The sequence below is a fragment of the Primulina huaijiensis genome, chromosome 8 (genome assembly GCF_012295235.1).
Source record: "Primulina huaijiensis isolate GDHJ02 chromosome 8, ASM1229523v2, whole genome shotgun sequence".
NCBI classification, from domain to species: Eukaryota; Viridiplantae; Streptophyta; class Magnoliopsida; order Lamiales; family Gesneriaceae; genus Primulina; species Primulina huaijiensis.
The window spans coordinates 9,009,294-9,020,206 of NC_133313.1; the positions used below are offsets into that span (position 1 = coordinate 9,009,294).

At 34.1% G+C, this 10,913-nt stretch overlaps 1 protein-coding gene across 3 annotated transcripts; it reads right to left on the reverse strand.

The window, feature by feature from the left end:
- Nucleotides 1–4,737: 4,737 nt before the first annotated feature.
- On the reverse strand, nt 4,738–9,542 carry LOC140982836 (uncharacterized). Of its 3 annotated transcripts, none has more exons than XM_073449591.1 (13): nt 9,353–9,542; nt 8,699–8,820; nt 8,547–8,608; nt 8,101–8,151; nt 8,002–8,028; nt 7,639–7,743; nt 7,342–7,449; nt 7,114–7,185; nt 6,978–7,028; nt 6,679–6,741; nt 6,473–6,597; nt 5,733–5,901; nt 4,738–5,594 (listed from the first exon to the last, which is right to left on the reverse strand). In XM_073449591.1, the coding sequence occupies exons 2-13, from the start codon at nt 8,808–8,810 to the stop codon at nt 4,872–4,874; spliced, it is 1,668 nt and encodes a 555-aa protein (XP_073305692.1). In that variant the 5' UTR covers nt 8,811–8,820; nt 9,353–9,542; the 3' UTR covers nt 4,738–4,871. The 3 variants fall into 3 exon arrangements, with proteins under 3 accessions (XP_073305692.1, XP_073305690.1, XP_073305691.1); XM_073449589.1 differs by having other exon boundaries at nt 8,699–8,825; XM_073449590.1 differs by having other exon boundaries at nt 8,699–8,828.
- Between the last annotated feature and the right edge of the window lie 1,371 nt (nt 9,543–10,913).

Below are 10,913 nucleotides of genomic sequence, written 5' to 3' on the forward strand. Positions count from 1 at the left end.
GGTATGGATTAAGAGTGTTTTTAAACAAAGTTTATGGTCCTAGAAACACACCAAATAAGTTGCAAACTTGAATAACAAAAGCGGGAAAAAAAAACGTAGGCAACAATTAGAAGAACCGAGAGTTTGTGGGTCTTCATGGGTGCGGCTACTGTTGCATGGGTTGATGGGGCTCGACCAAGGCTTGTCCAGGGTTAGGGGTGGTCTCAATCTAGGGCTAGGTAGGGTCCTAGCCATGCTAGGATTCGAAATAAGTGGGCTGGGAGGAGTCCTATCCCTCAAGGACTCCTACCCGAGAATTGGCAGCAATTGTGCGCAGGTTTCAGAAGATGGTGCAAGGAGAAAGGGCTCGGCCACGGAGCTTGGGCTGGGCTAGGTGTGGTCCATAGGGTCCTACGAGAGTGCTTAGGGGGCTGGTTCAAGGGGCGACTCGATGGTTGGGCGGTTAGCAACAGAAAACGTGAGGGAAGCTCCTACGTACGCGAGGCTGCTGTGTTGTTCAGTTGGTGGTTGCTCGCGTCCAGGGGTTTGGGTCGGTCTGGGCTGGATCTAGGCGTGGTCCAGGGAAGGTTAGGGTGTGCTGGGCTCGGTGGTGGCTCAGTTGGTAGAGTCCTAGGGTCACTAGGAGTTCTTATGCGTGAGTTCATCCTTGGGCAGATTGTGTAGCTTAGTTCCAGGTGAGTTTGAGCAATCCTGGGCTAGGTTCAGGGGCTTGGGCTTGGGCTTGGTCAGGGAGGTTCCTAGATGGGTTGGCTCTGGTTTGGCTTGAGGTGGCTTGGGTGTGGCTCGAGTAAATTAGAAGATGGCTCGGTGTGTTCCTCGAAGGGTCAAAAACGAGATTAATTAAACTAAAATTGAATCCATGGGTCCACGGGCGTGGCTTGTAACTTGGAAGGGTAGACTAAATCATAAAAATGCTATGTTTAAAATTTAGGATCAAAATAACGAGTTTTGGATTTAATCGCCGCACGAAACGCTAATTAACGAGTTAATTGAAACGTTTAGTTTTAAGCTTTATAAAATTATGAAAATTTTTATTTAAGCTTAAATAATTATTAGAAGCCTAAGTTTTTAATTTGGGAATTTTGTATTAAGGTTTGGGTTAATTCGGGATTAAAACGCATTAATACGTCACATTTAAAAATTAATTTAAAAGTCCTCGATTTAACCTAAATAAAAATATGAGAAAATTTATGTAGGCTTAATTAATTATTTGGGTCATTTTTGAGTCAATGAAATTAAGAAAAAGTCAAAACCGGGAAATTTTACGTCCAAGGGTAAACCGGTCATTTTACACCTAGAAATTAGTAAACGTCATGGCAGTGTCTTGAATGCTGTTTTATGTGTTAATATGATTATTTTCTATAATTATGGATGTTTATGGAATTTTATATGTTAAAATGATATTTTAAATGTTTATGGAATTTTATATGTTAAAATGATATTTTAAATGTTTAGGGAATTTTATATGTTTATGATTTAATATGTCAAAATGTTATTTTAAATGTTTTGAGGTTAAAATGATTATTTTTAAATATTTATGAAATGTTCATGATTAAATTACGATTTTTAAATGTCCATGGATTTTTATGATTTAAAGGTTGACATTTAAAAAACATGTTGCATGCTTGGTTTCAAAAGAAAATTGTGATGTTATGCATGATTTTTATAAAGTAATGAGAATGTTCAACTTTGAAGGAAGTGAAGTAATTGTGACTAATTCGATAATGTTGAAGATATCGTGAGGGTTATGGTCCCAGTGGGAGCCCAACGATCGTGTTTCCATCATTACGAATATGTGGTAACGGTTACATATAGATGAATCCATCGACTTTTGAGATTTATGTCATGATGAGGAAAGTCACAATTAACGATCTGAATTCAACAAAAGAAAAAGAAAATGTTTATGATCATGAAAAATGTTTATGTTATGTCATGTTGAGGAAAAAGGAAAGTTAAAGTTTATGTTTGCATGTCATGAAATGTTATTTTTACGTAAAAATATTTTCACTGTTGCATGTGGTTTTATACGTATTATTTGTTATAAAGATTATGGTGTGTTGAGTCTTTAGACTCACTAGGTGTGATGGATGCAGGTGAGGTTGAGGGAGGGCTTGACGGATGATTTGACTGGACTGATGGCGCACACAACCCGAGGACCAGCGCTTATACTTTTTCCGCATTTATGATTCATGATTTACGTTAAAGATTTTAAGATTATTTATTTATGCTTTTGAGAGATTTTTGAGAGGTTTAGTATGGGCTATACTTTTCAAATTTATTGTTTTTGGTTGGTTAACTTCTGACATTTCATTTTTATGATTATTTCATTTGATTTTTAAAATGCTAGTTGGTTGATGTTGTATCTTTAAAGGGTAAAATATTTTATAAAAATATTTTCATGTGGTATATATAAAGGGCCGAAAATCGGGTGTTTCAAAAAAAAATATTCTAGCACATTTTAAGCAAAAAGAAAGGCAGACGTTTCACATGGAGAGGTCCATTCATACAAATGGGTAATCATATGCTGATGCACTGAACAACCCTCCCTCGGACTTTTCAAGTGGTTATCACTTATCGAGTGGAATAGTCCACGGTTATGGTTGTACACCATTAATCCTTTGACCCGGGACTATATGGAGGCTCTGCGTATTAGCATGCACTTTGACTCGGTTACCGATTCCACTGAGGGTCATAAGGTGGCGAGGTTGGGTGTAGTTTCGAAATACGTAGGAGCCAATATATTGTAGTTGGGGATTCACCGATCACCTACGGGTGAAGATATCCTTTGTGATCTGATAAGTTAATAGTGTAAGAAGTCTTTGGCCAGAGCAATAAATGTGTTTTAGGGAAGGTGGTTCTCTAGTTGCACATCCGATGCCATTATTATTACTCAGAGATACATCACATTGTTATCGAATTAATTAGCAAATCTCGATATACCAATGGTTGCAGATTCGATCGAGATATACTTGGTTGAAGGGAACATACTGTTTATTAACCATAGCATAAGGTTCTTGCAGGCACTATCAATGATACCTAGGGGATCATGGGACGATGCTACTCGACGCTCTTACCGTGATCCGATGAGTGCAATCAGAGTTGGGTTCTGACATTCTTGATCAAGGGGTTGATGAAAAGAATGGAGCTAATTAGGGTAAGCTCGAATAAGAACAAATGTTGTTCTGAATCACAAAGATGATGTGAAATCACAGCTAGCTGTATTCCTGAACCATTGAGAGTCACACAAATACTGATTGTTATCTACCCGAACAAAAATTATTAAATTCAAATAGTTGGATTTAATAATAATAAATTTAATATGATTAAATTTCAAGGCNTGATGCATTTTAAAATTGATTGGACAATGCATTTAAAGTGTGGGGAACTAATAAATGAAAAAAAAAAAACATGCAATTCAATTGATCTACGTAAGAATTGAAATGATAATGTTTGAAAAATGATAGTAGGACAATCATTTATTAAATGAGCCATGTAATTAAATAGAGGTGTGATTGAAGAAGGGTTAATTCAATAATTCTTGCTTCTCTCTCAACTTCGCTCTTGGCTAATTGATGAAATAAATTTTATTTTGTTTTCGTGCTTCTTGATTTGTTTTGAGAAAATCGGATAGTTGTCTAGTGCTAGCTATTTTGAGGAAGATATATACAGTTGGTGGACCGGATTTTGGCGGTTCGTGGTAGCGGCAAAGTCAAGCCGTGCAGTCAAATTTGGACAAGATTATCGTCACCACGATCTAGGTCGTGTGGTAATCTCTATTCATGTATTTATTTTATTTACACGTATATGCTAAATATGAATCAAAGACAATCGATCGTCACTGAAATATCGTATATCTGAAAAATTTTAAATTTTCGCTGCGTTTTAGATCTGGTTTTGGGGGCAAATAAGATGGTTTAGTAGTGGTTATTCCTTCAAATGTATGCCTTTCTTGTGCTTTTTTGTTGGAATGAAGTATTCGTTTGAGTTCATATAGAGGGAAATGGAAATGAAACCCTAACTGCTTATATATTAAACTATAAATTAAAGAATTTGATATGTATAAATTATTATTTAATTAAGTGTGGTGGAATGTAAATGCTCTTTGTTTTCGAACAGAACAGCATTGAGACGAGCCCGTGACTGCTATGAATTTTATTTATTTATTTATTTATTGGATAAAATTTGATAGTAAAAAAAGCATCAAATATAGCCTTTAGCAAAAAAAAAAAACAAAAAAAAAAACAAAACAAAACAAAACAAAAAAAAAAGAGAGAAATATTTTGTACAGTTTTTAATAAGTTTTGATTGATTGTCAAAGACAATATTGTAAATGGTAATGTTACAAGGAATATTTGTAATTATCATGTTATAAAACTCAATGGTAAACCAATCATGATCATATTGCATTTGAGTTTTTATTTTTTACATAATAATTTGAAGTGATGAACAAATTAAAATTTTGATAAACTATTCATGATTTTAATCACCGCGATCTTTTAAATAATTTTTTATGTTTTTTCCATATATTGTACACAAAAATACAAATCCTATTTTCATGTCCCTATGTAAAACTTTTCATTTGGCCACTATGATATGTATAGTTTGCATGATGATTTAAATTGACCAATTAATTCTAATTGAGTAAATGAAACTTTTAATAGAAAATTGTCATAAAATAGCTCTAATATTAACTAACTTGACGATTGAGTTCTTGTTAAGAGGAAAGGCAAAACTATAAAAAGGAAATGATCCTGTGGGCACACGAACAAAACCATGGAACTTGAATTCACTCACACATTGGCTTCAGCATGCATCTTACAAACACTCAAAACATCAAATGATAATAGTTAAAACGAATTGCTTATTGGCTATCAATCATCTTTGGTGTCCGCAACACTAAAATACATGATACTGAGTGCTGTAGAAGGAACTGCATATTGCCTATCAGAAAACCAATTCTTGACAATACCTTGGAATGGATCATGCGGGTTTGATTCAGGCCATCTATCCACCAATCTGAAACCATATTCCGATGCAGCAGAAGTCAAATATAGCTCGTCTACTCTGCGCAAAACATGGCATAAAATCAAAACTGGTTTTTGATCCTGTTCCATAATTCTGCCGGATGACATCAATTCTCGTGCGGTAGCAAACAGGGGATTAATAGCCTGAGGAATATATGTTACATCCGTGCCAATAATAACATCAAATCTTTTCCTGTTTAGTTTCCGTATAGCTTCTATGTCGGTTTCATTACCCCATTCTAGTTTTCTAGTGTGTAGTGTATCGAGAAATGGTGATTCGAGGTTTGAGGATACATTTTCAGTCAAGAATTTGAGTACTTTTGTGTCACCATCAGTGGCAACAACGAGGTTGGCAGATCTAGCAGCAATCATTGAACAGATTCCGCTGCAGCCACATCCAAGTTCTAAAACCCTTTTACCGGAGACAATTTCTTGATTTGTGGCAAGTACATAAGCCATTAACCTAGCTGATTCCCATAGCATTAAGCCTGTTGACGTGCAGGTATGTTGGTACTCTTTTGAAAGTAGTTTTATCTTGAAATTGTAATCCTTTATTGCAACATCAACAACCTGAAAAAGATTAGCAATTCAGGCAAAGGCTCGTAAGATGAAAGAACAAATCCGATATAAATAACCACGGTTTCGGGGTACATCAGGTGTTAGTAAGCGTTTACGAAAGTGAGTTGCAAAGGGTGAGGTGATCATCACCTCTTCACTGGAAGGGGGCACACCAAACATTTCAATGGCCATGCCCTCGGAGATTTCAATTTCAAACCCATTTTCAACATCTTTCGGTTTATCATTATCCCCTTGTAGATGACTCACTGCACTGCCAGTTGTACAGTAAGCTGCCTGAAATACAGCTTGAACCCATCGCCTGCAAGAAAAATGCAATCTCCTTATAAAAACGAATACATACACAGTCAAGATGAAATAAGTACAGAATTCAGAGAATCCTTATGTGGCATCTTATGAGCGGGTGAATGTGATTGTGCTATTAGTGGCATTTGGAAGAAGCGAAAGGATATAAAGAGAGCAAATAATCTGTTAGCTGTACTTTTTGCCCTTCTTTTCTCATGTTTGCCAGGAAAATTTTCCGTACACTAACTTTTACAATAGCTGAATTAAGAACGGTATATTTCTGAATTAAAATGTAAAGCTGCACAATTTCTAATATCATCAAGCTAAGCACCACCATCTCCTATTGTAGGCAGGGCATTTCCTGGACGACGATAAAATCAGATATGCAGAGGAAAGAAATACACAGGGTTTGTGATATTTAATAGACGATAACACATCCCAGAACCATCAACAGGCATGTTTGCTCCATGTAAATGTAAGAGCATTACTCATTTTAAGTTTAAACTGAATTCAGCAAAAGCCATCATTATAATATGAAATTGCCCTGCAGGAGGAGGTCTTTATCAAAATAATATCAAATAATTTACCTATTCATCACAATCTTTCTCGACCTATTTTCAACTTGCTTGCAGCACAAAACATGTTCTTTCATGTTGAATCCACTTTCTTTGAAAAGATTTTCCAAGAACTCAACTGAGAAGTAGAAAGCTCGCTGGCAAAAGGAATTATTCATACAAAACTGGATATATTCATAACAATTCAAGAAGCTTCAATCTGAATGAAGGTAGCTTACAGTTCCATCACCCCTCACATAGAAGTTTTCGCTGATCTTTTGTTCCTTGCCAATGAACCTTTCCTGTTAGCACGATGAATTAAATAAAAAGATGGGACTTGAAACATGCGAGACCAGTACAAGTTGAATTGATGCATTAAAGGAAGAAACTCTAACAAAACAAAATTCATTTGCTTTATGCTACTAGCATTTAAAAGCTATAAGCACAAATCAAATTGAAATAGGTACCAGAAGGCAGAATCAGGCATTTCATAACACAACAATCACAAAGATTAATGTTAATCTGGTCAGAATCTCACCTGAGCAAGATCACCAGTAGCATAATCACGAAACAATATATGACCATTTGGCTGTGTATGGAATAATAATCATATCAGAAAAAATTAAGAGCATATTAAATCAACAATATGTTGTTAGTGTGGCTCAGACAATGACCTTGAGAACTTTTTTGATATTCTGTACCACTAGAGCCATTTTCTCTGGGGACACTGCAGATAAAACAAATATCTATTTAAAAAGTTAGACAGTGGGTTAAAGGAAACATTCTTTGTAATCAAAAGAGGTACAAGAAAATAGACGTGATTTAAAAAACCCATTTGACAACTACATAAAGTTAACCATAATAGAAAAAAAAGTTTGAAGTAATAGCAACTTCATACATACCATTGTCACAATGTCAACGGATGAAGGAGATATATGCAGGTATAAATCATCAATGGTTAGATCACAAACAAATGCATTGATCCTTGCCTCTGTGAAGTCTCTGTGTCTCTGGAATAGTACACATGACAAAACATGTTACCAACAAATGCCTTCGTATGCTACATTTATAACAGTAAAAGCTCAAGACATCACAATGTTCACAACTTAAGAGATAAAAAAAATTTATTGATATTAGCCAATTACATAAACATATAAATACATTATCATTGTCCCAAAATATTAAATAAGAAATCTAACCTTAACCAGATCTACAGCACGAGGTGAGAAATCACATGCATGCACAAATATATCTGGGTATGTTGCAAGCAACGGAAATACAGTATTTCCAGCTCCACAACCAACCTAGTAAAAAGCAATCGTGGTAAGGACCATATTTACACGAAATTCACGTGAAAGGCAGTTAAATATCACCATTCTTTAACGCCGGTTAACTACAAATTGTAACCAGGGGAGATGGAAAAAATGGGAATGAAAAAACACGATCTTGCTCATCTTCATAGGTGATACAAACAATCCATGGGGCATGGCTGAGATGAGTTGGATTCTGAAATTGAAATTAAGTTAATGGTTAACCAACCGATGCTCGGCATAGTGGAATACCTCCAAAATAACATGTCTTCCTTCTTCCTACAAAGATAGCAATTTGATTAAAATCTGGTTTAAGTCAAAATTACAAATTTCGTGATTGAATTTACTTACTAAGAAGTGGTGTCCCCACTCTTTGTCCAGGTAATGCCGATCTTTAAAGAACTGAGGAATACGAAAACACAAAAAAGTAACATCATTTACCCAAATGCGTAAACGTGGTAAACAATTGATACGGGGAGAAACAAGAAAATCAGGAATCAAGCAACTGCTAGAAACTCTAATAAGTGGATTGGTCAAGCTTAAGTAACACCTGGCAACATGCCACAACTGATATCGACTTCCTGAGTCAATATCCACTTTTTTACATCCAAAACATGATACACATTAGCAGAACCCCAAACAGAAAATGTTTGTCCAAACCTAGCATCTTGACTTCTTGAATCCACAAGATCCTCTTGACAATCTAATAGATAGCAAAAACTCATATATCCCCTGAAGAGAACTTTGACAATCATATTTTTTCAGCTAGTTGGATAAGATGGAACAAATGAACAAACCCGGTCTTGATGATGTTTATAAAATATATCCCAGTTCTTCTTTGCATCTCTTTCATACTTCTCTGATAAAATAAATACCAATTTAGCGAATAAAGTTCACTTATAACAAGCAAGAAATTTCTTTGAAATTAAAAGAAAAGTGATGGCAGAACCTCTCCAGAAGCCAGATATTTCATCATTTGGAGTAGAATATATTTGTATCTTTGGCTGTTGTGGTTGTTGATTTCTGTCCACTCTTGCTTCCATTTTAGAAGTGGTTGACATTGCCCTCTATCTTTTCTACTACAAATAAATTGGTAAAACAATAAAATTCAATAACTAACATCAAAGCATTGATCTTCGCTTAACAAATAAAGCAACAAAGATATTTTTGGGAGTTAAAAAAAACCTTGAGAATTCAGATGCGACACAGCCGAAGATATCGCTCCTCAGAATAAAAAATATTCATTGCAAGAAAAATTTGAAATTTTAGCTAAATTAAAGTCGCCTCGTGAATGAATTTCGATTCCACCCTTGTGCCAGTAAAATTTTCAAAATTAAGCAACACCAACAAAGGTTAGAGATACTTGGGCGATCATCTACATATCAATCAGTCATTCCAACAACACAGAAACTAAACCAGTGCTCAAAAGAATGAATATAAAAACTGAAACTTTAAAGTGATTATAAAATATGAAAGCAAATCAAATCTTCGGAGAAGAACAGAAGCCCCATTTACAGTTATATTAAGAGTCGTTTCATTTGCAGTTTCAGCAAATAGCAAAGGAAAATTCAAGCAGAAACGACGAAGTAAATCGAAATCCAACCTTTTCTCAATTTCTTCACTAAAATGGAATGAATCGAGCAGCGTTTGATCCACTTAAATCGGCACTCTTTCCCCCTGTTTGATCAAGATTTTATGCTAATCAAAGTTGGTATGAAATGATTGGAACATATTGGAAAGCATAAGAGCTGTCGAGTGGGGAAGAAGCCGTGAGGGTTTATCCGGGCAAATATTTGAGGGTATGATTGGTATTTTAAAAAATTTACATAATGCAAAATTCACATGCAAGTTTTAAGATATTGCTTCGAGAGATCATATATACAAAGTTCCGACTTCCGGCCACGTTGAATAAAATAATAAAACATAAAACCTCATACGAGAACATCTCATGTATTAATTTTATGAGATAAATTTTTTATTCACCTCAATTTATGAAAAATATAAATTTTAAGTTAAAAGTCTTTTATTCACCTCAATTTATGAAAAATTTAAATTTTATGATAATATTATTTTTCATTCCAAATATGAATCAAGTCAATCTATTTCATTGATATAGATACTTAAAATCGTCTCACAAGAGATCTATCCATAGTTAAATATGACGATTATCCAAACTGACGGTTCTAATATGTCAGAACCGATCAAAAAATGATTGGATGATCAAAATCGATCATAAGAGGTCAACAATCAGTCTGACCGATTCATACATTTTAATTTTTTTTAAAAAAACAGGAAATTACTTTTTATATTTAAAATTTAAAATTCTATTTTTGATTTTATATATATGATTATTTAAATTTTGAACTTTATTAAAAATATTATTTTAATAATATTAGATTTTATTTTAATTTTTTAAAAATATATATAATTATATTTAATTATATTTATATTGTTTATATTTTAAACATGGATAAATATTTTTTATTATTTATATATAAATATTTAAAATATATATTATTTATTATATTATATTATTATTTTATATAATATAATGGTTTTCCGGTCCGACCATCAGAATTATTTTTTAAGTTAAATCGGTAACTAAGGGTTGGACCGACTGAACTATTTTTTAAGATAAACCGGTTCGATTATCTCTCGATTATGAAAACATTGTATTAACAATTGGGCTCACCATGAGATCAAATTATTATCCTAAAAATGTCATTTTCCCTAGCAAAACTAACAATCTCTTTCCTAAAAATCAGCCAACACATCTCTTTTCTCACATCATGGAATCGTTATAAATCAAAGAAATGAGTTATCGTCCGAGTAAAAAATCATGCATTAACGTCTCGGTATATCCTCGTGTAAATCTTTTGGTGTCTGCTTTGTCTGACTTTCGTTCTTCTCCCTTTTATGATTTCATTTTTTTGGATTCAATGTAATACGCTGTGACATATAATGTGCGTTGCATGCCCGAAAATTTTCTGATTATAGTCCAATTGGACATGGATTCGTTGTATGGTGTGTTGGAAATTTCTGTTTCTCTCTTCTTTTTTTGGTTAAATTTTTGGTTTATAGTTTTTTTGTTTCAGATGCAGCATCTTGAAATAGAATATGAAATAAACAATAAAATTTGTGTTGGAACATTTCATGTTCGCAAT